This window comes from Corapipo altera, unplaced genomic scaffold (genome assembly GCF_003945725.1).
Source record: "Corapipo altera isolate COAL_440 unplaced genomic scaffold, ASM394572v1 106, whole genome shotgun sequence".
NCBI lineage: Eukaryota > Metazoa > Chordata > Aves > Passeriformes > Pipridae > Corapipo > Corapipo altera.
In genome coordinates this window covers 222,998-250,446 of record NW_020885019.1, presented here as the reverse complement: position 1 = coordinate 250,446, position 27,449 = coordinate 222,998, and the positions used below count along the sequence as shown (strand labels likewise).

At 56.1% G+C, this 27,449-nt stretch overlaps 1 protein-coding gene across 16 annotated transcripts in view; it reads left to right on the top strand.

The window, feature by feature from the left end:
• Window positions 1-27,075, top strand: part of MEF2D (myocyte enhancer factor 2D) — a 100,849-nt gene extending 73,774 nt beyond the window's left edge. For 12 of the 16 annotated variants that reach the window (XM_027667790.1, XM_027667781.1, XM_027667784.1 and 9 more), the window contains 8 exons: window positions 106-243; window positions 3,844-4,054; window positions 6,758-6,814; window positions 10,456-10,646; window positions 10,922-10,942; window positions 14,047-14,176; window positions 17,340-17,589; window positions 18,986-27,075. In XM_027667790.1, coding sequence (XP_027523591.1) covers window positions 106-243; window positions 3,844-4,054; window positions 6,758-6,814; window positions 10,456-10,646; window positions 10,922-10,942; window positions 14,047-14,176; window positions 17,340-17,589; window positions 18,986-19,316 — 1,329 coding nt within the window. In that variant the 3' untranslated portion in view covers window positions 19,317-27,075. Of the gene's footprint in view, window positions 1-105; window positions 244-376; window positions 512-3,843; window positions 4,055-6,757; window positions 6,815-10,455; window positions 10,647-10,921; window positions 10,943-14,046; window positions 14,177-17,339; window positions 17,590-18,985 lie in introns of all 16 variants that reach the window. The other 4 variants (XM_027667793.1, XM_027667791.1, XM_027667792.1 and 1 more) reach the window with 4 other exon arrangements.
• The last annotated feature ends 374 nt before the right edge of the window (window positions 27,076-27,449 follow it).

Genomic DNA, 27,449 nt, shown 5'->3' with positions numbered 1-27,449 from the left:
GAGGGCAAGTTGTGATCCGTCCGGGCTGGTGGGTGTTCCGGGGGGAGCTGCCTGTGCTCCCCATCCCCACTCATGGATCTCAGACTGTCACGGTTGTGTTTTCAGACATTAAGAAAGAAAGGTTTTAACGGCTGTGACAGCCCGGAGCCTGACGGTGACGACTCCATAGACCAGAGCCCTTTGATGGAGGATAAATACCGCAAAGGCAGCGAGGATCTGGATATCCTGTTCAAGCGATACGGTGTAAGTACCTGCCCATGGCTGGAAAACCCTCATTATATGTTCTTTTCTGTTTTGTTTCTCTTCTGTTCGACTTCCTCCCAACCTCATCCCCTGCTCCCTCCCCGACACCCCCGTGTCCCCCCAAACGTAACAGGCGCTGAACAAGAAGCACAGGGAGTGCGAGAGCCCCGAAGGGGATGAAGTGTTTGCGCTGACCCCGCAGACGGAAGAGAAATATAAAAAGATTGATGAGGAGTTTGATAAAATGATGCAGAGTTACCGGCTCGCAGTGAGTAGCTGGTGGCCTGCAGCCCCCCGGTCCCCTCCCCACTGCCTCCAGGTGACGGGGGGTGGATTTTGCATGGCTTTGCTTCGGAGCCGTGCCGTGCCTTGGGAGCCGATGCCCGCAGCCCCCACAGCCCCGAATGCAGCCGGCTCTGACAGGTGAGATGCACGAGGGGCCTTGAGGGTCCCTCCTGTTTCCCACCCTTGGGAAAACGGTTCCCATTAGCTCCAGTGTCCTGAGCTTTCCTAGCTCTGTCTGGACAGTGTAGGAGGATATTATCCCTCTTCCCTCCTCTGCTGCAAATACTGAATTAGGGCCTCCTTTTTCACCTTCTTTTCCCCACAAAAAGAATTTTTGTTTGGGTTAAGATTCCAATGTTCACACGAGCTGGTGGTGAGTGCCGACCCCTCACATCCCTGCAGGGCTCAGCCTGGTTTGGGCTGTTTCACATTAATTCCCCCCAAATCCACCGAGCCCTCGGGGCAGCTGGTGGCCGTGGCAGAAATCCAGGGAGGTTTTAGCCTGTGATCCCAGAGCTGTCACCGGCACCGGGGTGGCATCAGGACAGTGCTGAAAGGGATTTGTGTCAGGAGACAGGAGGAGGAGGGGGACGTGTTTCAAATTAGTTGTTAGTTCAAGGGAGCAGAGACTGTCGATGCAGGCAACGGCTTTTCAGGGGGATTAGCCCCGAGTTGCTGCAGCCATAATTAATGCTGTGGGAGCAGGAGGGAGGCTCCTTTTCCAGGGGTGGATGCAGCACAGCAAAAATGACACACACACCCCCCAGCAAAATAATCTGTCCTTCTGTGCTTTGCAAATCCCCACAAGTTAAAATTCTGGCTTTTCTCGAGAGCTAGGTCTTGTGAAATCCCCAGTTTTTATTTTGCTGACTCAGTGCTGTGTTACTCCAGGAGCCTCGCAAGGACCCCAAAATCTGCATCTCCATCCCTTACATCTTGGGGTGGAGGGGGTGAGGGGACTGCTCTGAGACCTGGGAGGGCTAGGGAGTGGAGAAGAGTGGGGTGCAGGAGGTGATGGTTGCTCGCAAATCTACTGTGACAGCGAGCCCAGCCCCACGAGTGGGTTCAGGGCAGGATTAGCTCTGGTGAGGCTTGGTCTACCTCATCCTGCCTGGTTTCACTAGTGGGGAGCAGGTGTCCACCTTACCAGGGCTTGTGTGGTGTGGGTGCAGCTGGACGTGCACGTCCCTAGCACCTGGCACAAGCCCTGCCACTGGCACAGAATAGGCCCAAAAGCCACCTGAGCTTTCCCCTTGGGAAGTAGGGGCTGCTCAGCCTCAGTACATATCTGCTGCAGAGGGAGGGCTCCCAGCAGACCCTCGTCATCCAGACATGCCAGTCCAGAGGGACAATCCCAAAAGTCCTTACGGCTGGTGGCATTCAGGCGCTGGGCGGCTCCTGGTCAGGGCGAAGCATCCGGCTCCCCCACTAAACCTCCTGGCAGTGAGAGGCCGAGCGGTGCAGGTGGAGCGTGTGTGGTTGAAGATGACGCTTTTCCATTTTAACTGCTGGGTTGGTTTGGTGTGTGACCAGAACTAACCTGACAGGGTGGCCGGGGCAGCTTAATGACAACCGTGTCTGCTAACGAGAGGCCTTGACGGGGCTTCTGCCTCTGGTGTTTGTCCTCGCTTCTAACAAGAGCAGAAACCCTGGAGTTTGGCTGACGTGTGCATCTTCTCCCCCAGATTTTGGACCAATATGCAAACCACTGTCCCTAGCTGTGCCCTCCCTGGGGCGAGGGGAATCTGGTGGCCTGGGTATGTGTTGCTGCACGCTGGGGCAGCATCAGCCTGACGCTGGTCTGCAGGTGCAGTGGGATAGAGCTGAGTTAAGGCAAACCTCGGCTCTCGGGCCGGTGGTATCCACCTCCTGGCTCTATCACTCATGCTGCGTTGCAGAGGGGGTTTAGATCTTCCTCTCCCTTGCTGGGAATGTGCACGCACACAGACGTGTTGGCAGTGATTTATTACACAACGCTGCTCCGGTGTTCGTGCGACACCCAAGAAACCTTTCTCCTCCTCCTCTGGTTCTGCTGCTGTGCAGGATGAGGTCCTGGGGCTGAGCAGAGGGAGGGCTCCACGTTCTGGCTCTCCCCAGCGGTGTGGGGATTGCTGAGCCCTGCCCCTGTGAGCGGGAGCAGTGCTGCAGCGCAGGCTCAGAGCCGCTGTCCTCGCAGCTTGGCTGCGGCCGCGGGATAGCTCTGAAGGACAGGGTGCCCTTGGAGGCAGGTGGGGAGGGTTCCTGGCAGCGAGGCGTGGGTGAGCACCATCCCACTCCTTCCTCCCATCCTCCCCCCTACCTCCAAGGTGCAGCACCCATCCAAGAGCAGATTTCTGGAGGGGAAGGGGCCACAGGGCAGCAGCCTCCGTCCAGCTGTAGTAGGGAGATTCTCAACTCCCTCTGCCCTCACCAGGGCAGCCTCTGGGGTCCTGGGTCTGGTCCTGCCATGGTCCCATCCAGCGCTGGGCTACTCTGCCTCTCCATCCCTGAGCAAATTAAAGTGGGACTTTAGCAAAGCCTCTGCTAAAGCTTCTAAGCAGGTGCCCGCTCCTGTTAACGAAGAGCAAATCAGTGACATAAGACAGACAGCCAGGATAATCGCAGCGGGTCTGGCTCCCACGGGGACACCGGTAGGTGAAGCTGGTCCTCGACCTGCAGCCAAGGATAGGGCTTTAGCGATGCTCCCGCTTCCCTGGGGTCAGCTCCTCCTTCCCAGCAGCTCCCAGAGGAGCCAGGGTAGATGACAGTGTCACCTGGGGGCTGTGTGGAGCAAAATGAGTCTTTCCCAGGTGCTCAGCCACCAGCACCAGTGCCCGCCCAAACTGACATCCACTGTTGGCTCCTTGGAGGGCTCTTTCCACCCCTCTGGATGAGGAACGGCCTCATAAAACCCCTGCCGACTCTTGGGGTGAAGGGTAGTGCCAAGCTCGGCCACTGTTGGTGCTGGTGGGGCAGACCACTGGGGTGCTGCCCATCTTCATGCTCTGGGATGTTCTCAACTTCTCCTCCGTGGCTGCCCTGAACACACTGAGGGTAAATAAATAGTCTCAAAATGAGGCCAAAACAGCAGGTTGCAGAGCTCTGGTGTGTCTGAGGGGACAGCCCATTGCTCTTCCCGTGTTCCCTGGTGAAGTCTGGGTTCTGGTGCATCCCCCTGAAAGGGCCAGTGTGGGTTCAAGCACAGCAGCGCAGGCCAGCAGTGAGATGGAGGTTTGGGGACCCTGGCTGTCCCTCCTTGATCAGCAGTAGGTGTTGCTGCTGCTGGGCTGCAGGAATTCGGCTCCGGCTGCCCTTTACCCCCCACTCTCTGTTCAGTCCGCAGTGCCCGCTCCCAACTTTGCCATGCCCGTGACGGTGCCAGTGACCAACCAAAACACACTGCAGTTCAGCAACCCGGGCAGCTCACTGGTGACCCAGTCCCTGGTGACCTCGTCGCTGACAGACCCCCGGCTCCTGTCGCCGCAGCAGCCAGCACTGCAGAGGAACACGGTGTCCCCGGGGCTGCCGCAGCGGCCAGCCAGCGCAGGTGAGCCACACTGTGACCCTTCACACCCTCCCCTCCCCATCCTCCCTGCCCAGAGCCTGGCTGGGCATGCAGCACCAAGCACAGGGCATCCCGGGTGGCAGGGGACGCCCCTGCTGCCTCCCTGGGTCTGTGTCCCAGCATCCGTGGGTGGCAGGAGCAGCCTGGAAGTGTTGTTGCCCCTGGCCGTGTGCTCCTGTCCTCCTGCCAGAGGTCGATGCCCCCAGTTTGTGCCTTGGACGCAAACTGAGGGCAACCCCCCCACCTTACCCAGATCTCTTTGAGAGCTGGATGCCTGCAGGGATCTGTTTCAAGGTTGGGCAGCACAAGATGAGTCACCCAGCGCCATTCCCAGGCTTGGGGGTGGCTGCTGGCATCCCGCTTGCCGGTGGCACTCCGGTGACATGGGACTGCTGCCTAAAAAGGGCTGTTCTGAGTCGGGCCGGGCTGGTTGCAGTTGGTCCCAGTGATTACTCATGTGGCTCTGCTGACAGATTGGAGGAGCCGTCATTTCCAGCAGGGACCGGCGATGGGTGGCGGAGGGCGGGGTGGGGGAGAGGAGTTGTCACCCGTGTCCCCTGCAGTGCCGGGGGGGGGACAAGGACGACGTGTGACCACAGCCCAGCTCTCCCACAGTGCGATCATAAATAATAATAGCGTGCAGAAAGCCCCTGCCTGCTATTTTGGGTGTCACAGATGGTCTGTGAAAGTTGCATGGGCTGCAAAATGGCAGAGCTGGTGCCTGTGACTGCCTGGACGTCTGGGCAGTGGGTGCTTGGCTCTGGCCCCCCGGCGCTGTGAGAGCTCGGGGAGGCTCTGCAAAGGGGGTGGATTTGGGGAGAAGGGCTGGGAGGTGCCTCCAGAAGCACATTATGTGGTGGGTCAGGGCGAGCACAGCGAATTGCCTGGCTGGGATGCAGTAGGAGCTGTGGTTCAGAGATGGCTTGTTTGCTCACTGCTCTCCCCTCAGGGGGTCTTTGAGGTGCCTTGAAGTGCTCAGGTATCAGTATCAGGATGAAGCCCCAGACTTGCAGGACAGAGGTCATTCCGTTCTAAGTCTGGTCCCACAGAGCAGCATCTCACTGGGCAGCAGAACCCTCCTCAGGCACGGGCAGCCAGCGCTCTGGCTGCAGGGATCTCCGCCCTCTCACAGGCCCCTCGGCTGAGAACAGAAGAGGCTCCCTGGTAAAACAGACCCCGCTGGGGGCTCGCCGTTTCCAGCTCACTCGCTGCTCGTTTGAGGGGGATCATTTTGTGGTTGCGAATGCAGAGGTGTTCCAAGTCCGGCCATCTGTGTCTCATTCACTCGCTGCCTGGGACACAGAAGAAATCCTGCTTGTGGGAGCCAGGGCGTTGCATGTTAGAAAAACTCCCTTTTTTCTCTTAAATTTTTTTTTTAGCATTGCACCGGAGCCAGGAGTGTTGTTTCCAAAGCAAATGCGCAGCGAGTGCTGGGTGGTGCCTTTGCACTGCCCAGTGCCATCGACTCGGGGATGGGAGAAGGGCAGACAAAGGGTTGTATAGGGCTGGGAGCAGGGTTGGCATCACTCACCCAAGGGAGTGAGCCCACTTCAGCAGCCTGGGCACCAGAGGCTGGGGTGCAAGTGGAGTCCCACAGCAGGGCACAGCCCTAAAATCCTGGTGGGTTCCCTCCTCCAGGACTTTAGAGGCACCAGGACCTATGGCTTTACAGCCCCGTTCCTTGAAGGGAGGATGCTGTGGTGCCATGTCTGCCACATTTTGTGAGTCACTTTGCCCTTTCTCAAGCTGTACAATATTTGGGACCACTTCTGTTCCCAACCCTGCTCCCATGTGGGGAGCAACTGTACTACCCTGCACAGCAATGCCTCAGCCCTCCTGCCCTCCTCCCGGTGTCAGGGGCTCACTGCAAGCCTGAAGCCGAGAGCCATGGGCTGAATAAAGGTTTCTGTCTCAGGTTTCCCCATCTGGGCTGAGAAGGGCTGGGCGGTGGTTAGAGGTGGGGTTTGGGATCGGAGGCTCCTCGTTCCCCAGCCCAGGGCTCCAGGATGACTGCGGTTGCAGCTTCAGAGCCTCCGCGCCGGCTGTTGGCCACAATCGCCGCCCGCGGCGTAGCCAGGCAGCCCCAGCTGGGGAATAGGTGGCTTTCAGAAGTGACTCCATAACATGGCAGAAAAAAGTCAAATCTTCTTACAGGAGAGGCAAAATGTTCAGTTTTTGGGGAATGTAAAAGCCCCCTGTCTGTTTTTTCCCGACCTGGTGGGGAGTGGCAGCACTTTCCAAGCGTTGGGACCGTGGGAGGCCGGATCGTAGCAGCGTCCTGGCAGTGCAGGGATGGTTTCCATTCGGCATGAACATTACAGGGGGGATAGTGTTTCACATCGTGCTGCTGGGGCTCTCTTCCCCAGCAGCACCGGCCCCGTGTCCCCCAAAGGGGGGCTCGGAATAAAATAGCCACAGTGTTTTCCAAGCTGCCTCCTTTGGAGCAGGCTCCTGTGCACCTGGCTCCTTCCCAAAGGAAACGGATCTGCCTGGATAATGTTTCCCAACCTGATCACCAGGAATGCTGCTCATTTCACCCAGGACTTTCTCCCTGGCGCCACAACCCCACTTATATTCCTCTGCTTTCCTCCACTGTGCTCCTCCCCCACTTCCTGCTCCCCAAAATGGGGATGCTCACCCTGTTTCTGTGTGGATGGTGACCCTGTGTTTCTGGTTGCTTTGCAGGGGCGATGCTTGGGGGAGACCTGAACAACACAAATGGAGCCTGCCCGAGCCCTGTGGGTAAGTGAGGAGCCTTTCAGCCCTGTGCCCAGGGCTCCGTGTGCCACTCCTGCCCATGGTCTCCCCATGTGTCCGATAGGATTTTGCTTTGCTATTCAGCGGGAAGCGCTGGGGAAAATTTTGCTGCCATTGGCAGTGGGAGAAGTTGGCATGTGGAGCTCCAGCCTTTGTGGGGACTGCTGGTTTCAGTGAAGACCCCAGAGACTGAGGTGTGTCCATCTCCCCTGGGTCTCTGGGGTTGCTGAAGATCAGAGAAGTGATCCCTGAGGACCAGGATTTGGGCAGCACTGGGTTTAGCTCCTCATGCTGCAGCCAGTTCCCCCCCCGACCTCAGGTGATCAATTAACACTCAGTTCCTCCTCGTGTTTGGGCCCTGTAAAGCAACTTTACTGCAAGGAAAAAAGCTCATTAAGGTGCCTTTCCACTGCGAGAGCCTCAATGCTAACAAGGCTCAGGCCTTGTGGCTCAGCTCCCTGGCTGTAAAATGCACTGACAACATCTCCATCCCCACGTCTGCCTCCGCCGTCTGCAGGCTGAGGATGTCAGCCCAGCGCTGGTATGGGCACAGCACAAAAACCAGTGATGGCCCCAGGTCCTGCTGGGAAGCTGCTGCAGGCCGTGGGCTTGGGCTTGACAGGGTGGATGCCATCCGTCCCAGGGCGAAGGCAGCCTTGCTCCAGGAGCATGGCTTCTCACCCCCTCCAGGCCTTTTTGCAGCAGGGCTCCAGCTGACAGCACGGAGTAGGAGTGTGAAATTCCACATTGCCCCAATTAAAACCACATTGGAGCCGGGTCCCGCCGGTTGTGTGGATGGGGCTGGTCCAGCTGCGGTTCGGCAGCACTGTGGCCGCCTGTCCCTGTGCCCTGCACCACAGCCCCTCCTGGGAATAGTCTTTTCCCTGTGCTGGGCAGCAGCCATGCCAGTGCCAGCGGGATTTCTTCCCAGCTGCGCCTCCAGAGCAAACCCTGCCAGGGCTGTTTGGGAGGCTGCATCTCCCCGGGACCTCGCAGTGCCCAACACGAAGCTTTGCTGCTCCTCGAGGGCAGAGGGAAGGGGCCGTCGTGCCCCGGCCACCAGGCACCTTGGCGGCCCCTGTCCCCCCGCCGCCCCCACGTCAGCTGTCGGGAGCAGCCGTGGCGGTCGGAGCTTGGCAGGGCCCGTGAATGTCACCATTGACGTCACCGGAGCATTCCCCGCGTTCCTGCCGCCACTGCAGGAAACGGGCGTGAGGAGCAGGGACAGCCCGGCCGGGGCCAGCCCCGGACCCCCGCTGTCCCCGGCCCCCCGCCCGCCCCGGGGCTCCCCGCACGGCAGCGGGAGGGGAGCGTGGCTCTGGCTCTGGCTCTGGCACTGCGCTTGCGGTTTTCAGATACCTGGGACATCTCTTCCTCCTCCTTCTTCTCCTCCTCCTCCTCCTCCTCCCTTGCAGTCTCTGCAGCACTGAGTGATCACCTGCTGCCTCTGAGTCATCAGCTGCGGGTGCCTCTGGCCGGATCCTGCAGCAATGCCGGCTGTATCCCGGCTGTATCCCTGCCCGTGCACCACAGCGTGTGCCACCCTCGGGATGCTGCACCCGGCCTACCTGCCTGCCCCGAGAAGGGAATTGCTGAGCCCTGGCTGTCCCCAGTTCTGCTCAGATTCACACTGGGGTGGTGCAAAGGCAGCCCAGAGTGCTTCACTTTTAGACCCCTTTTTTGGGGGTGGGGCCTTTGCTGGGAAATCCAGGCAGGAGCACAGCCCTTCTCTCTCTGGCTCACTGGGGTGGCTGGGTCCAGGCTGGGTGGAGACAGTGATGACAATGCTCGAGGCCACCCGCCTTTGGGGGTGAGTGGCAGCACTGGAACCCAAACCAGCTCCCCTCCAGCACAGGGGCCACTCCGATCCACACCCCAGGTGACGCACACGATAACGTGCCATGCCTCAAACAGGGAGTCACCATGAGAGCCACGTGTGTACCCATGTCGGTGCCACCTTGGGCAGGAGAATATCAAGGGGTTTAACATTTCTTTTGGCTTATCCATGGCCACTGGCACTGTGGGTAGCAAAGGTCACCTGGGGAATTTCAGCACCTTTGTTGTTAATAAATCTAAAAGCCAGTGGTCTTGTGAGCAGGACGCCGACAGCTCACGGTACCGGGACCTGATGCACCAGGCACATGCCTTTTGCAGGGCTGTTCACGGTGATTCAGGCCTGGAGGACGCCTCACTGGGGACAGGAAAGTTGGTCCTCTCCCTCCATCAGGGACATGGGTACCGGAGTTGCCAGCCTGCAGCAGCCTGGCCACCATGGGCATCCCTGATGGCAGGTCCCAGGTGCCTGGTGGGGCAGCACCTCCCATCCCTGGCAGCATCGGTGGGATCAGACCCATGGCTCCCAGGAGCGTGGCCATCCCCTGTGCTGGGGGGGGCCTGGTTCACCCCATCACCGCTGCGTTCAGCCCCGGGACAGCTCTGAGAGGCAGTGGCTGGCACTCGGCCCCCGCGCGCCGCGGCTGCGGCGTCACTGCCACAGCCGCCTGCTGAAATGCAGATGCAGCGCAATGGTAGATGTGATTAATAATGCAATCAGCGACCTATTTTTCCCGGTCTAACGTGCAATGAATATGAGGGCTGAATCCTGGTGATTGCTGAACGCCTTTCTATCTTTGGGGCCTATTCAGAGAAAAAAAAACAACCCTCATCAGAACAGTAATCTGATCCAATTTATTCCTTTCCTGATGTTCATCAAATCTTTTCCTTTTTAATTTTTTTCTTCCTTTCCTTTCTTCTTTTTTTTTCCCCTCTTTGCACATAAAATCCTTAAGTGGGGCATCAGGAGGAGGAGGAGGAGGAAGGAACCTCAGATCTTCAAAGGGGCAGTGGGAGCAGTGAACTGAGTCCTCACTTGGCCATAGCCCCTTTTTGCTGCTCTGGTACCATAAGGAGACCTTACAAGTGAATGTGCCAGTAATTACCTGCCATGGCAGAGCCGTGGTGCCCGGCCAGAGCATGTAAAGAGCCTCTGATCAGGCCTCTGAGATGTACCAGGTGTTACTGCAGGAACAAAAGGGAGTTCCTGCAGGTTGAGGAGCTGCCCTGGGCACTGGGGACTCGGGGCCACTGCCTGCCCTGCCCTCACCCTGCAGGGTAAGCCTGCCTGGGTGCAGGAGGGTGTTGGGGAGCCTGGGGGGATGAGGTGCTGCTCTCCCTGGGAGGAGTATCCATGGAGCCCTGCTGTGGCACTGCTTGCTGTGCATGTGCATTCACCATCACCATGTATTTACCACCATGCATTCACCACTACCATGCATTTGTAGAATCACAGAATCATGGAATGATTTGGGTTAGAAGGGACCTTAAAGATCATCTAGTTCCAACCCCCTATCGTGGGCAGGGACACCTCCCACCAGACTAGGTCGCTCCAGTCTGGCCTTGAACACTGCCAGGGTTGGGGCATCCACAACCTCCCTGGGCAACCTGTTCCAGTATCTCACCACCCTAACAGCAAAGAGTTTCATCCTAATATCCAGCCTAAATGTCCCTTCTCTCAATTTGTACCTGTTCACCACCACGCATTTGCCATTGCCATGCTTTCACTGCCGTGCATTCGCCATCACACCATCAACTTACCTCTTTCATCTCTATCACCCATTTTCTCGCAGGAAATGGCTATGTGAGTGCCAGAGCCTCGCCGAGTCTCCTTCCTGTGTCCAATGGCAGCAGCCTGGGCAAGATCATCCCAGCCAAGTCCCCACCACCACCCTCGCATGGGACGCAGCTCGCCGCCAACAGCCGCAAGCCAGACCTGCGTGTGATCACCTCGCAGAGCGGGAAGGGGCTGATGCACCACCTGGTGAGTGCCCGTGGGTCTGTCGGGACACCAGCTGGGGTGGGAGCGGGTCCCCGGGCAGCGGACAGGCCGCAGGGGACTTGGTGCTGGAGCAGATGCAGGGCAGGCGCCTGTTCCATGCAGCAGTAGTGGAAGCTGGCTGGGGCTGTGCCGGCAGGGAGATCTGAGGAGGAAGGTTTGGATTCCCATTGTGGTGCCGGCGAGCGCGGGGTGCGGCGGGGACGGGGCGCTCGAGTTAACGGTGCCTCTCGGTTCTCTCCCTGTTCTCCCGTGGGCAGACCGAGGACCACTTGGCTCTGGTGAGTTCCCTCTGAGTGTGCATGGTGGCAGGGTGGGACGTGGGCCACTTGTCCCCCTTGGTCCCCACACCCTGCCCTGGCTTGACAGAGGCGTGGAGCATGCGGAGGGGGTGGACACTGGCTCCTTTGCCCTCCATTGGGAATGTGATGGGATGTGGGCACCAAACACACAGCCAGTCCTGCCTCAGAAAATCAACCCCAGGAAAAATGCACTTATAGGAAAATCGAGTACCCTATGGAAAAGAAGGAGCTGACATGAGCTGTAAAGTGCCTGTTTCTCTACCAAGGCCAAAAGAGTTGTGCTGGTCACCCCAGGGAGGTGAGCCAGGGTCCCTTTGGGGGCTGTAGAGCCAAGCTGGGCACCGCCACTGGCCTGGACCTGCCCCGTGGGCTTTGCTGGAGCCACCACAGTTACAGCACGGGAAGACCTGGTCCATTGCCAGCACATGAGAGACAGGGAGTAAATCAGGCTCTTCCCATATTAAGGATATTATTTAAAGCCTGTGTAAATCCATGGGCTGGCTAGTGCAGTCCCTAAACCTCCCTTGTGCACGGGGCAGTTTTCCGTGTTATTTTTATGGCTTTTTTTTCCTCTTCCTGCCAGCAAAGTGAATGCCACCTTGTTTGTGGCAATGATTCACTGTGCTCCGTTGCTATTCTGGTGCAGGGCAGATGGGCGACAGGTCAGCGCAGCGAGGGAAGGGCAAGAGCTGCTGCGGGATGCAGATCACAGCCAGGGAAAAGCTCTCCAAAACACAGGAGTAAGCCAGTCCCTCTGGCAGCCTGCAAGGAGACACTCTTGGCCGGGGCAGGGATGGGCCAGGGCTTTGGCAGACGTGGATTCTTTTGCTCTTTGTGCCCCCAAACCCTTCTTGCTTAGTGGCCCCCTCCCAGCAGCTCCCTGCCTCAGTTTCCCCATGTGCAGAGAGAGAGCAGTCACTCCCCTCCTCCTGGTCTGCTCATCCCCATTCCCACTGCCCAAGGCGTTTCCAGGCTCCGGGAAGTGAAGAACATCCTCTCTGCAGCTGAGGTGGCAGAAGGGAGGTGGAGGGTGATGAAATACGGTGAGCGGGGGACAGGGACTTTGGCACAGCTGGAAAGGGAATGCGGAGCATTGTCCCTGCTCACCCCTCCTGTCCGGTACAGATGCCCCCCTGCTCCATTAACCTTCTCCCTAGATTTGCTCCCTCCATATTGCTCAACTTACACACCAGATCCTCTCTCCAAATGGCAGCTCCCACCTCTTTCCAGGCAGCAGCAGGACGAGTCAGCAGCCACTCTGCTGCGTCCTGCCCCTCTGCCCAGAGCCTCTGCTGGCAGCCCCAGCCCTGCCAGCCCCGGCTCTGCTCCTGCAGCTTTGGGCTCTGAGCACGCTCTGCTCCTTTAGAGGGTTCAGAGAGGCATCCCCCCATTTGTCTCCACACTTCTAACATGGCAGGGGTAGCAGGAGCCATTCGTGGAGCTCACAGCAACGCATGGGCTCCCCGGGAGCATGTGCATGGTTTGGTGCCAGCTGGAATGGCAGTTTGCAACTGGAGCATTGTGTGCGGGCATGGAGTGTGAGTGACCCGGGGTGGGGGGCAGCTTGCACACCTCCTCTCTGCATGGATTGGGGTGAAAGTCAGGATGACATCCCTGCACTCGCCTTGTGATTCCCAGGGCTGATATGCCTGGCCCAGCCCGTGTCCCAGCAGCCCAGCCCTCCAGTGTGGCCACACTTGTCCCTGTGCCTCTGCTCTCCTGGGAAAGCTGCAGAGCCCCAGAGCAAGGGGCAGAAGGAATGGGGCTGTGGGCTGTGGGCTGCATCCTGCTGAGCTGGCTCGGGGTCCAGTACACGCAGGAGAGGGATGGGGATGGGTCCTGCTCTCTGTGGAGGCATTTCTTGCCGTGTCCTTAACCCATGGCAGTGGGCATGGCCGAGGGTGGCTGCCAGCAGGATGCGTGCCAGGAAAACCCGCTTCTAGAGCCCAGGGCTTTAGCAATTAGAGTCCTGGTAATCGCCTTCCCTGGGCGGGCGGTGGGAGGGACCTGCGGGCTGGGCACCATGTGGGCGTAGGGTGTGCAAATCCAGCACAGCCAGGTGCTGTCACCCTCTTGGAGGTAGCCAGGGCAGGGGTTGAGCCTCCAGCCTTATCCTGGGAGAGTCCCCATGGCCATGAAGCATTGCATGGTCCATGCCCAGCCCTCCAAGGCCCTGGAAGCCCTCAGTGTGGGAGGAAGGCTCCTCGCTGTGTGCTGAGGGTGCAGCCAGCCTCGTGCCAGGCATGATTTAAGCTGGGCACTGCCCCAGTCTTCACAGGGTGACGTGTGCTGGGGTGCTTCGGATTAGAGGCAAGCCTCTTGAGTCTGATTTAAATCAGATCAGCAGAGACAGTCCAGATTATCTGCCTTGTAAACAGGGCTGAATCTGACCTGTAGATCCGCCCACGTAACTGCCTGGAAAACCACAGGGGGAGGCTGGCGTGCACTGGTCCAAGGGCAGAATTTTTCCACAGTGGACCTGCTAACACCTGAGTCACACAAACCTCATGAGGGCACCGAGCTGGCAGGTTGCTGAGCACTGGACTTCAAGTTTAGGGATACCACAGAGTCCCTTTAAAATCCTGAGGCCAATGCTCAGCGTCCTCAGCTTCCCTTGAGGCAGATCTTGGCCACTGAAGCTGAAGGGAAGAGGATGTGTCAGCTTTGTGCTGCCTTGGCTGGTCCTGGTGGTCCCTTTGTCACTCCTTGGTAGCCCAGCAAACCTCACACACAACCTCTGGAAAGCAGTGAGGAATAGTCTAAAGCATCCTGCTGATATTTGCCCCCCATGCACAGAGGGACATGGCTGGTCCTGGTGAGTGAAGCCCAACCCTGGGCAGGAAGGGGACCTAAGGCCAAGTGACCTGCAGATGAGTGTCACAAGGTCCAGAGTGGCAGTAGCTGCTGTGGTTTGCACTTTGCTTTGTTGCAGTGTGGAATGGCCAGAGGATCAATCCTGCTTATCCCACAGTCTCTGTGCTCAACCCCAGTGCATGCCCAGGGGGTCTTGAGGGGCCACAACCCACAAAGACGACAGAGTCCAACCGTCTGGGTTTTAATTCCCTCCCTGTTTGCTCCCACAGCAGAACACGCAGAGGTTGGGTGTCTCCCAAGCAACTCACTCTCTGACCACACCGGTTGTTTCCGTGGCGACTCCGAGTTTGCTGACACAGGGGCTGCCCTTCTCTGCCATGCCCACAGCGTACAACACAGGTAAGAGCAGTGGCCAGGTCTGAGCTCTCCGCTGAGTGAATTAACAGGAGAGGGAGATGTGCTGTTGCAGGGATGTGCCTGTGCTCTCCAAGCAGCTGCATCGTCGCTCATGGAACTTGCTGCTGCAAGACATGGTTGAGTCCAAAGGTTCCACAGGATTAAAATCAAGGGGAAAGTCATTATATAAATGCTGTCGTAGCCAGAAGGGCTGTGAGGGCTGATCCTGCCCCACTGTAGCCCATCAAACTGTGCAAGTGGATGCTAATTACAGCTGCACCCATCCCCGGGCTCTCCAGAGCTTGGGGGATGCTGTAATAGGGGCTTAATGACAATGAGCGTAGGCCCCCAAAAGTTTGGGAAGAATGCAAACCAGCCTGCTCGTAGGCACATCTGATTCAGGCTGGCGGGGTTCAAGCCAGCCCCAGGCGACGGTGACAACACAGTTGCCCAAGCAAAGGGGTTGTTCATCTGCCACCTGTCAGACCTCCGTGAAAACTTTGAGGACTTGCTGGTTGCCTGTGTAACTTGCTCTGAGCTCAGAGGAAAGTTTACAAAAATGTAAAAAGCTGCTTGTCTGGAAGAACCCAGAACAGGCGTGTTGGGAACTCCTTCTCCTAAATTAGTAGGTGTAGCCCTGAAGATGCTGGTTGTGCGTGATGAGGCTCCTCTCCCCGCGTGGCAGCCAGGCTGGGCACAGCCAGAGTCCCCAAAATAGGTTTTAATTGAGCCCTGTGCTGCTGCTCAGGGTGGAGGGGCTGAATTTCAACTCTCTGTAGTTATTTTCTCTCAGAGCTGACCACGGGCAGAGCCGTGTTCCTGCCCGAGCACCAGTGGTGTCTGTGCCACGGGGTTTGCTGTGGGAGTGAGCGTGGGGGGCATCGCTATGGGGTGCAAACTGCAAGCCTGGGCTGTTGCCACTTGTTTTACGAGGGCTGCCCTGTTAATTAAGTGGGAATTATCTTGATTTGTGAAGGATCTTGAGCACAAGAAGCGGCTGAGGGAGCTGGGGGAGCTCAGCCTGGAGAAAAGGAGGCTCAGAGGGACTCCCTCACTCTCTACAACTCCCTGACAGGAGGATGGAGCCAGGTGGGGTTCGGGCTCTTCGCCCAGGTGAAAAGTGACAGGACAAGAGGAAATGGCCTCAAGTTGTACCAGAGAAGGTTTGGGTTGGATATTAGGGAAAATTTCATCATGGTAGAGGTGATCAGGCATTGGAACAGGCTGCCCAGGGCAGTGGTGGTGTCACCATGCCTGGAGGGATTTAACATATGTGTGGATGTGGCACTTGGGGACATGGGTTAGTGGTGGCCTTGGCAGTACTGGGGGAATGGCTGGACTTGATGGTCTTGGATAGCTTTTCCAACCTAGATAATTCCATGATTCTGTGATGCTGCCAGGATAATCATCTTGTGGGTCACTGTGGGATGCAAATACCCTGAGCAAACTCCCAGCCTGGGGCGTTGCCACTTGTTCTTTCCAGGACTCACCTGTTAATTAAGTGGGAATTGTCTGGATTTCAAGTGGGTGCAGTTGTGCCAAGCTGCCTGGCCAGGGTTACGTGCCCTTTCCCATGCCGGCTCCGCAGCTGGATTCAGTCAAGCCCAATCATTCCCAGCTCTGTGATCCAGGGAGGCTCCAGCTCCAGCCCTGGTGGGGGCTGTGGGGGCGGCCACTGTAACCAGTGGGTGTCTGGAGCTCCCAAACCAGAACGGCTGGTGTGGGAGGTGAAGGACGTTGGGTGGGGTGTGCCGGGGATCCGCCGGCGGCGTTGGCAGCGGTTCAGCACCGGCACAGCCACCTCTGTGTGTGCTGCTGGGGCGGGGACAGCTGAAACCACGAGACACCCAAAATTAGAGAAAGGGGGAGGGAGAGGGCACGGGGAAGGTTCGATTGACCTGTGGGTCCGTAGTGTCTGTGTCAGGTGTTGGCGTGGCCGACCAAGGTTTGAACATCTCCAGGAGCAGCAGCACTTTCCCCCCAGTTTTCTCCATCGTCATTCCCACCCCTTGTAAAATCTCCCCTTGGTATGGAGGTGCTCCACGGGGATTTGGGATGCTCCCGAGGTCCTATAGGGGAAGGGCATCGTCCTGCAAGTGTGGGGGGGTACCGGGATGTGAGGTGTCCGTGGGGAGGGACACGGTGGCTGCTGAATGTCCCCATGGCGGGTGGGGAGCGCCCCCTGCTGTCACACGGGGGGGTGACCCAGGTATGGGTGATGGTGCCTCAGACACAGGTGGGGATGCCCCAGGTACAGGTGAGGATGCCCCAAGTATGGGTGAAGGTGCCTCAGGCACAGGTGGGGATGCCCCAGGTACAGGTGGGGATGCCCCAGGTATGGGTGAAGGTGCCTCAGGCACAGGTGGGGATGCCCCAGGTACAGGTGAGGATGCCCCAGCTGTGGGTGAAGGTGCCCCAGGTACGGGTGGGGTGCTCCAGGTATGGGTAGGTCTCACCAGCTGTTGGAGGTTTGCTGCCCAGGGAGGGGAGGACATGTGTGTCTGTGCTCTATATACCCAGCTGGAGGGTGGCTGTGGGGTGTCTCACATGCCCACAGTCCTTCCTGGGGGGAGCTGGATGCAGCTGCACCATGGGACTGCCCTTGCCACCGCTGTGCCTGGGGGATAACGGCACCGGTGGGTGTTTGGGGTGTGGAGGGTCCTGCCAGCCTTGAGGCCAGAAGGCAACTGGATATAAGGAGGAAATGGTTTATGCTGAGGGTACTGAGGCACTGGCACAGGTTGCCCAGAGAAGCTGTGGCTGCCCCATGCCTGGAAGTGTTCAAATCTGGGTTGCATGAGGCTTGGAGCAACCTGGGATAGTGGAAGGTGACCCTGGAGGTTGGACTAGATGACCTTTAAAAGGTGCCTTCCACGGCACATAATGCTGTGGTCTAGTTGCCATGGTGTTGTTTGGTCATAGATTGGACTTGATGATCTCAGAGGTCTTTTCCAACCTCCATGATTCTGTGATTCCAGCCCAAATCATTCCATGGTTCCAAGAACTGTGTCCTCTAGCTATCATCCCTGTACCACTTGCAGCACAAGACGATATTCCGTACGTTGCGTGTTTGTGTCTCTTGCAGGTCTCCATCTTCTCACAGCACTCAGGGTGCTGTGGGAGCAGGTTTGACATTGAAATGACTGAAGGGCTCCTTCTCTTCCAGATTATCAGCTGACGAGCGCTGAGCTGTCCTCGCTGCCAGCATTCAGCTCACCTGGAGGCCTGTCCCTTGGCAACATCTCTGCCTGGCAGCAGCAGCAGCAGCAGCAACAGCAGCAGCAGCAGCAGCAGCAACAACAGCAGCAGCAGCAGCAGCAACAGCAACAACAGCAGCAACAGCAGCAACAACAGCAGCAGCCACAGCAGCAGCCGCAGCAGCAGCACCTGGTCCCTGTGTCACTAGGAAACTTAATGTAAGTGGAACAGGTACCAGGGCCACTCAGAGAGAAATGGGGAATTCCTCAGAGGTGCCAAACCTGCAGAACTCCAGCTGTGACTCCTCCCTGCTGGGCCCTGGTGGGTCCACGCTGTGTTTCTGGGGGGCAGGAGCAGCTGCAAGAGGAGCCAGCCCAGCCAGCTCAGGAAGTCTGGGGAGTCCTGTCCCTGCCTCTGTCATAGGAGTGACCCAGAGTCCCCAGCTGAGATCAGAGCAGTGGCATGCTCGGGGATGCTCCAAGAGCTGCATCCTGCTGTCTGTCCACAGCAGGATTGCTCCCTGCTCTCAACTGGGGGGGCCAGAGATACAGCCAGAGTCAGCATTAGATGTAACAGAAGTTGCAGGATAAGGTGTCTGGAATTGTGCCCTGCTGGTGTAGGAAGAAGGTGGCTTTTAGTATTGCAAATAGATTGCTTTCCTCCAGGGAAGAAAACACAAGCACTTACATATTGGAGCAGGTTTTCTGAAGTGGATCTCCTTTTAGTCTGAAATAAAGCATCCACACACCAAGTTACTTGGTCAAAATAAAGATTTAAGCAACTTGCCTGAGATGACACTGAAACTGTGGGACAGAAAGAGGCAGGAATCGAAGAGGGGAAATCTGTGACTTTGCCCCAGTCACTGAATCAAAAACTCTGATATGCCCAGCACGAAGTGCCAGGTGAATGGATGGAGGAATGGACGGATAGACGGCAGGAGGGAGGGGTGGACTGACTAGGCTTTTGTGCAGGGAGTTCAGTTCATTTCCTCACTGCCTGGAGCACATTTTCCAGGCAGGGCAGTCAGCAGCTTTCCCAGCAGCCACCCAGACCTCTTGCACCAGTATGGAAAGTCTGAATGAAATTTTGGGTTGTAGCAAAGAGGTTCCCAGTTTGGAGCAAAACCCTCCACCATGTCTGTGCAGCCCACGGGGATGCTGGGGCAGAGCTGTATGGATACCCATGGGACAGGGATGTCACACCCTGTCCTTCTCCTCCTGCTGCTTTGGGACGGTGGGTAGGATTGGAGCTGGATCACAGGGTGCTGGGGGAGAATAGGTGCTGCTCGTGGGGTTCTGCAGGTCCCAGGTTGGCAGTGATGTGTCCTGGTGAGCGCACAGCTCGTGTGTTCTGGAGTCGTAGTGATTCATAATTCTAATTTTGAATCCAGATTAGTAATCTAATCCAGGTTCATAATCCTGTGTTCATTTGGCTGTGGAATGTGCAGGTTTTGGATTCTGTGTATCGGAGGGTAAAAGGCTGTGAAAAAGATAATAATGAGAAATTTCCCATTATCTCTTTTTTCATCTGTTTCTCCCCCTCCCTCCCCTCCTGCTCTCCTCCTTCTCCTCCTCCTCCTTTCCCAACCTCTTCCCCTGCCTTCTGGATGCCCAGACAAGGGAGTCACTTGTCCCACACCACCACTTTGACTGTCAACACCAACCCCAACATCAGCATCAAGTCGGAGCCCGTCTCGCCCAACCGGGAGAGGAACACTGCCACCCCGCTCAGCACCTTCCCCCACCAGCCCCGGCACGAGCCCACCGGCCGCTCGCCCGTCGACAGCCTCAGCAGCAACACCAGCTCCTACGAGGGCAGCAGCGAGCGGGACGATCCCGCCCGCCCCGATTTCAGCTCGTCCCTGGGCCTCCTGCGGCCCAGCAGCGAGCCCGAGGGGGAGAGCCCCTCCGTAAAGCGCATGCGGTTGGATACCTGGGTCACATAACGCGTCCCCGCCATCCCTGGGAGCTCCGGTGGGGCCGCGGGAAGGGGGCGGGAGGGGCGGGGGGGCGAAACGGGTGATGGGGATGGGCTGGGGTGGGGGGAAAATTATCATAAACTGCCTGAGAAATAGCTTTAGGATTTTTGTAGGCATTCATTCTAGCGCAGCAGGCGACGCACGCAGTACATACGGCTCTCCTTGGCCGGGGCCGCGGGCTCGGGAACAGCCAAGGGTGTGGGAACGGGGCACGGGAATGGAATTTCTGCGTGCTTGCCAAAAACAGCAGCCTCTGGCGATGCTCCCCCGCGGGCGGGCGGGCCGGGCAGTCGGTGCCCACTGGCTGGCGAGACCCCTCCCCGGGAAGTGGGACCGTATCCCTTGGGAAGAGCGCCTGCAGCAGGACGGGCTCCGGGGGGAGACAGGGCACAGAGCACCCCCAAAATGCACCTTCACACCGTGCCCGGGCACTCCTGGGTCCATGTGCAGGAAGGGGCAGTTTGGACACGATCCAGCTCTCCGAAAGCTTGAAGGGCTTTGGCAGACACCAGTTTTCCTCAAAAAGGGTTTTCCTACACCAGTTTTCCCAAACCAGCTGGAAAAGGAGGCTGAGGGGGCTTTGGTATGAAACAGGATACAGCTGCATCCACAGCCTGCTTGGGCCTCCTGGATATTGGAAAGCTTAATCCAGGGAGTAAGAGGCAGATTTTTAAGTCTTAATCCCGTTTGCAGTTTGCATGACAAGTGGATGCAGACAGCATCCTTTCATCCTTCCTAGCAGAGCAGGGAACTCTACCATCTCTGACCAGGGTCACTGAAACACTGGAGTTCCTCTTTCCCAGGAAAGCTTTGCCTCTGCCTGGGTGCAGTGGGTTTGCAGAGGGAGGATGTATTAGTGCTGCTTTTCAAAGAAAATAGTGGGTTTTATCAAACGACATCCGTAAAAGCATTTTAAAAATGCATTCCCATTCCACATGGGCCAAAGCTTTAAATCAGGAAAATGAGAAGAAATTATTTTTTTATTGAAGGATGCAACTGAAATAATGATCCTTTGGGATTCTGCCTGAAGGTTTCTGGGCCTCAAAAGGTAAGAGTGAGCTGTGTGGAAAATCTGCTCAAGTCTCGATGCAGTGATTTAGTGGAAGGAAAAAGGAAAAAGAAGGAATTTCCTTGTCTTGCCACTTGCTCTGGCAGTTTCCCGGGGAAAGGTGTCAGCACTCTGATCCCAAAATGCAGCAGCCAGCTCAGGGGTGGAGGATTTGGAGCAGAAGGGTCTGTTCCCGACCCGTGTAGGTGTTAGGGAGAGCTTTCTCCCTGCAGGCGCTCTCCTCTGGGATGCTGATTCCCCATCTCCCTCCCAACCTGCCTTGTCACCCTGTGCAGGGACACCCCAGCCCCACTCACCCCTGGGCTCACGGTCACAAACTGGCACAAAACCTGCCTGGATGCCACCTTTGCCAACTCCTTCAGCAGCTGGAGCCTGGCCAGGCTGGGGGGGCTGCAGAGGAGCCGGGAGCTGCTTTGGGGTCAGCTTCCCCCGAGTTGGAGCAGAGGGAGAGGAGCAGAGTCACAGGGGGATTTATCCTCCTCATGGATCCCTCTGCCAGGTGTCAGCACCAGCTGAGCCTTGGAATGAGGTGGATGGCATAAAAATGTCCCAGGATGAGGGCAAACCAGAAGAAAATGTATGGTTTTTTATAAACGTTTCCCAACCAAGCATTTATCCCAAAGTTTCTAATTTGGAAAAACGAGACAAAAAAAATTGATGATTACTGTGAAATGAACAGGGGTGACCTAAAGGGAGGGGTTGGGGGAGGAGAGGAAATCCTCCAAAAATCCTTGCAGAGGGGTTACCCACACATCCCTCCTGAGCTGATACCTGCCCTGACCTTCCCTCCTCTCCCAAGGATCCATTGGTTTGGCTGTGGGGACCTGGGGAGGGGTCCAGGATGGCAGATGCTTGGCAGTGCCAGGGTTCCAGATAGTGGCATCCCCTGCCTGCAGAACGAGGCATGGAGCGATGTGTGGGATAAAATTGCCCCATCAAAATCTTGTCATATCAAATTCCTGCCACAAAGACTTTTCCAAATAATGGTTTGATTCCTTTCCAATGATAAATTTGGAGTTCCCTCTCCTGTTCCTGTGCTCTGGAGGGCCTTGGGCAAACAAGGGTAAAGCCCCATGGTGCCAGGGAGGGCTCCTGGCAGGCTTTGTGCAGTTAACCCCCCCGTCTCCCCTCCCCAAGACGAACCCAGCGGGTACCGCTGTGTGCCAGGGACATGCTCGGCTCTCACCTCCGGAATGCCGGCGCGGCATCGGCGGCAGAAGCGAATCTCCCTCCCTCCATCTCCGTCTGTCCGTTGAGAAGTGGGAGAGACACTGCGGACCATGGTCCTCCTCGCCCACGCTGTGACCCCCGACCCGGCGATGCCCGATGTACCGGACGCGCACCTGAGCTCTTTGCACGGCCTTTGCTTTGGAAATTAGGCGGGATAACGACGTCTCATCGCTCTTGTTTTGTATTTCAATTTTTTTTTCCTTCACAAAAAAGAAACTCGACCCAACTCACCGAGGTCTGCCCCGCTGGGAGCGACACGGCAGGAGGGCCCAGCAGAGCAGTTTTCTCCAGAGACCCCAGCGGGGAGGCGGCGGCGAGACCCCCCTGGCACTTGACGCCACCGGTGCAGAGCAAACCCTGAGCGGGGAAAAAAACCAAAAAAACATTTTTGCTCATGGACTTCACGCCCTGACTCCCAAGTTCACACTTCTGCCTGGAAGCTGAGAGCCTGGAGAACCACGAAATCCAAGACACAAACGCTCTGGGTTCCGTAGATGCAGGTTTAGATGTGCCTGGCGGGGAAGGCGCCGGCGGTTCAGCGCCGGGCTGTGCCGTGCCGGACGGATCCGCAGCAGCGCGGCAGCAGAACTCCACGATCCCCTGGGCTGGTGCCACGGGCAAGTATGGCTCGTGGGAAGGTGGGGCTGCCCCCGGTCAGACACGGCTTCACGTTGTGGTGAAAGGGGTTTGGGGGCTGTTTGTCGGGGTCTTCATTTTGTTGGGGGCTTAGGGTTATTTTATTATTATATTCTATTTTTTTTTTGTCCGGGTCATTATCCTTTATTTCCCCCCAGACTGTAGTATCCGGTAAACTCCTCCTAATTTTCAAAAGACAACGAGAAGAATGACAATCTAAGAAACCAACACCCTCCTTTGTGCTTCTATAAATATGTTTCTGATCTAATTTTATTTCTTGTGCTCATCTGTACTGTTGACAGTTACAATTGTGTATAATTTTTTTTTTAATTTGGAATTTTTGCGTTGTATAGGGTTTAGTTTTAAAATATATATATATTTTCCATTTTTTAAAAAGGGGTGTTGCAAAAAAAAATTGCACGATTTAAATGACAATAGTTAAAATGCTGCAGTTTTTAGAGATGTGGAAGCAAAATGGAGCTTATTTATTCTCAAAGGCTATAAAGGTGTAAAATGCATGAAGAAAAAAAACATTTACAAAAAAAAAAAAAGACAAAAAAAGTGTAACCTGAACAAAGTGTAGCGTTAAAGATTTTAAAGGATGACAACAACAAGAAAAAAAGAAAAAACCAACAAAAAAAACAGCTAATATATTGTGTTTGGGCTAGTTTGCTTTTGTTTTTAATTGTTCCTTTTTTGGAGAATGAAATACAATTGTGTATATTTTCATATAAGAAGTATGCACTGAGATGTTTCCAAACTGATATATTCCTTTCTAAACGTGTGGTTACTTACCAAAGTCTGTTTCTGATCTTTACCTTCTGAACTCTCTGTGGATGCTCCAGCCCACGCCCGCCGGGGCCTGACGCCGCGGCCACAGGTAAGCCGGGGTGGGGGCACCGGCGTCGCCCCCTCCTCTCCCTGCCCCAGGGCGGCTGATTTGGGGTGCTGGTGGATGTGACCGCGGTGCTGGCGTTGGGGGGGCTGTGACCCCCGTCCCGGGAAGGCTGGTCTTTCCCAGGGCTTGGCTGGCTGGTTTTGGGGTGTTTGTGCCGGCAGCGGGGGAACGGGGATGGCCAGGACTGCAGTGTCCCTCGTGGGACGATGCCAGGGGAGCAGTGTTGCAGGGGGCAGGTGCAGAGGAAGGGATGAGTCCCATGTGCCAGGAGCACGGAGCGTGCAAGGGCTCTGCCACCAGCGTGTGCCGGAGTGGCCGGGGTTTGGTGCAGAGAGGAGGAGGAGGATGGAAGGAGGTTGCGGGGTCTGGCTCAGGTGATGCTGCTACTGGTAGCCATAGGAGCAGGATGGGGTGGGAAGCTGCTTGCCCTCCCCGGGAGGAGATTTAGGGATGGAGCAGGCCCTAAATGATATCTCGAACCTGAAATCCCGGGAAGGGCTGCTGGCACGTGGTGAGGATGGTGATGGATCGAGGGGGATGGTCTCGCCTGCTCTGGGCGGCTGCGGGGCTGATCAGCTGGTGCCAGGGTGGGGTGTGGGGGACGGGGTGACCCCCTGCTGATTGGGGTGGTTTTGGGCGATGGCGAAGAGCTCGGCTGTGTTGGATGTTTGGATGAGGGCGTCGGTGCTGGGGGGTCCGGCAGTGTGTTGTGGTTGTGCGAGGGGCACCACCAGGGGTGGTGGCAAGGAGACCCTTGGGGAAGGGTTTTGCTGCTGTTGTGTGTTTGGGGCTGCTGCCAGTGTTGGGATTGGAGGGTGATGGAAGTGTTAAATCCAGAGCTGCTGGCAACGGGCCGTGCGTGGTCCTGGGGGAAAGTGGGGCAAAGAGAAAGAGTTTCCTTTTCTTCCCCCCTTTTTCACTTCCATCTTCCCTCCCAAAATAGTCTTGGCAAACCAGGGAAAAAAGCAAATTTACAAAAAAACCCCACCTTTTCCTTGAAAATTTCACCTCCTGCACTTTTTTCTTCCCTTATGTTGCTCATTTGGGAGATTCCCCCTAACGCTTTGGATGGGAATTGTGAAGTTTGTCACCAGCTCTGGGGAAAAGGCTGCAAACTGCTTCTGCCAGCCTAGAGCTCTGCCAGGGGTGAGGGGCCCTCAACATTTCAGGGGTCCCCTTCGCACGGATCCCTCTGTGTTGCTGGGGTGAGCATCCATTGGATGAGGAAGGATATTCCCAGCCATGCCTTGGTCGTGCCATCCCTGGTGCCACATCCTGCCTTGCCCTCCCATCCTTCTGGCTGAGGGCACAATTTGGGAATATTTTGGGGATTTTTACCACTTAAAGTGGCAAAAATTCATCCCTTTCCACCTCTCCCAGGGCTGTGGGCGAGTCCATAACTATGGGCTTCAGCTGAACGTTTGCTCGTTTCCCTTTCCCATGTTTATCCTTTGCCTTCCCCTTTCACTTCACTTTTATTTCTTCTCTTTTTTCTTTCTTTTCTCTTTTTTCTCCTTTTCTATCTTTTTTTTGTTTTGGTTTGGTTTGTTTTTTTGTTTCTTTTTCTCTTCCACAAAAAATCCCAACCAGACCCGTAAACCAAGTATTATGTTTTCACTACCTCCATCCATCACCCTTCCCTTTCCAATGCCAGAAGCCATGCTCGGGATGTAAGAGGGCCTTTCCCCCTTTATTTTCCCCTTTCCTCCAGAGATTTTATCTCCTCTGTGTCCCTCTGCCCCTCCTCTCTCTGGTCTCTCACCTGTAGTGTTTTACCTGGCTACTGTAACTGTAAATAGCGAGTTTCAATCTGTTAGCGATGGTAACAGTACAGAAAACTGGTTTTGGGGTTTTTTTTCGTTGTATTGATATGAAATGAGATTATATTTTTGTCAGAGTATATTGTAATAATACTGACTTTGGACATGGCCGAGTTGTACAGCGATTTCTTGTTTAACCCTCTTGGCTCTTCCCTTGCACCCCCCTCCCCGTCCCTCCCTGCTCCCCAAGTTTCCGTGTCCCAGACCCAGACCTGGCCGGGCTCCCAGCTGGGAGCAGCCACTTGGCAATGGCTTCACACCAGGGATGCTTTTCCACAGGGTTCCCAACACGCTGGCGTGTCCCCCCATGGGTCTGGAGAGGTCAGAAACATGCAGGAGGATATTTAAGTGAGCCTTGGGTATAAGGAGGTTCCTGGCGTGCAGGGATGCTCCCGCTCTCTGCTACACTCCCGGCAGGAATCAGGGACCTCGGAGGAATGGATGAGGTCATTCCAGCTCCCCTCTCCTCCCTAGCGAGTGGAAAACCACGCTGTTTTCCAGTTTCTTCCTCCCGAGCTCCGTTCTCTGGAGCGATGCCTGTTTGGAATGTGCTTTCCTTAAGCCAGAAGAGGGTGGTGTGGCTCAGGCTGCGCCGGGATCGTCTCCGAGCAGTCTGAAGTAGTTTTCCGGGAACTGGAGGTTTTACAACATCCCCAGCCCAGTGCTGCGGGGAGAGGCGTTGGTGAGCCGGGGTGAGCTGTTCCCCCCCTGCATCCCACCCACAAATGAGGGATTTCTTCCCTTCGGCTGGGTTTGCAGAGCGGGATTTTCCTGCTGGTGCCACCGAGATGTAGAGACCAGCCCAGTTCCTCGCTCTCTGGGCACAAACCCACTGCAGAGCCTTATGGAACATCCTTTCCACAGGGAAACACGCTGTCGTGGGACAATGCTGAGATGTCCCCGTGGGCTCCCAGCATCTCCTGCAAGGCTGAGGGGTGAAGCAGCCCAGCTCAGGCCACGACACCCCTCCTCCCCACGGCTCTTTCTGAGCAGTGTGCAGACAAATAGGACACTGAAGAGGTGGAGACCATCACGGCTGTGCTGCTGCTCCCCTTTTGTGTCCCACATGGCCTCTGGGTTGGGTCTCCCCCATCCCCTTCACGCCTCTGGTTCCCTGTAGCTCAGTAAAGCAGGTAGGTGTTAGCAAACTCTGGGGTGTCTGCAACAACCTTTGTAAAATAGAATAGACCCTTTAAATGATGCACTAAAAGAAAAAAAAAAACAAACATAAATCCCCTCTCCCTCAGCTTCTCTGTGTGATGGTTCGTTGGATCTCCCCGCTCAGCCCGTCTGTAACAGCACAGGCAGCTCTGCATCCTCTCCCCAGGGTGCTGCACAGGTAGAAACAAAACAGGACGTGCACTTCCCCTGAGGAGTTTTATTTATTGTTTTGAGAAGCAATTTAAAAGGAAAAAAAAATAAACTGTGTATCTATAATATATATATATATTTTTAACCTCTTTTCTTTTCCTGATGCTCCTCCACCCGTGTGTGTGTGTGTGTGTGCGCGAGTCAAGGGATTCTGAGTGGGGACCACAGTGTCCCCTTCCCCGTGTCCAGCTCTCCGGGGGACCAGGGTGTCCCCTTCCCCATGTCCAACTGTCCGGGGGCGATGCAGCAGAAGCCCAGAAGCAGCAGTGGAAGGGGAGGGAGGATTTATGCTGAGAGCTTGTAACGTTTTAACCGAGATTTTTGAATAATTCCATCTTTCTCTGGAGTATTTGCACCCTTGGGGTCTGGCCTGACCGAGAACCTCCCCCACCCTGGGGATGCCATCGCCCCCCATTCCCATCCCCTCCTGTCCCTGCTCCCTTGACAATCAGTGGCTCCTTCCCAGGGACTGCAGCACGTGGTTGAGACGTCTGTTTCGTTTTTTCAATATTCCTTTTTTGTGCTGTATGGTGATGCGTTATTGTATATTCCACAATAAGAAAAAAAAATATATAAAAAAATGATGATAATAATAATAATTACGATGAGAAATTCTTATGAGTTTTGTTTGGAAACTCTTTCACTATATTTGTTGTAAAGAGGTTTACTATTAAAAAGAAAAAAAATACACGTTTCTGATAATTTTCCATGCCTTTGGCTCTTTCTTTCCTGCCCTCCCCATGGCAGGGTGCAGCAGGGTGTGTCTCTCTGGCCTCCAGTTCCTGCCAGAGATCCCGGCAAGGTGGGGCTGCTCCTCTCTCACCTGCTCTTGGTGGCCGCAGGTAACACTGCTGTCCCTGCTCCCACTGGGCACATGGGCCTGAGATCACCTGGATGAAAAGCAGTGGCCTGGCAGAGGGACACACCTGGAGCAGCCCCGGGGATGCAGGAGCAGGGCGTTACCCCTCTGTCCTGCTCAGCTGTTCCCAGTCTCCCTGTCTCGTGTCCACAAGGGATTCAAACAGGCTGAGGACCAAGATACCCCTGGCTCGTGGAGAGTCCCCTCCCCACAGGCC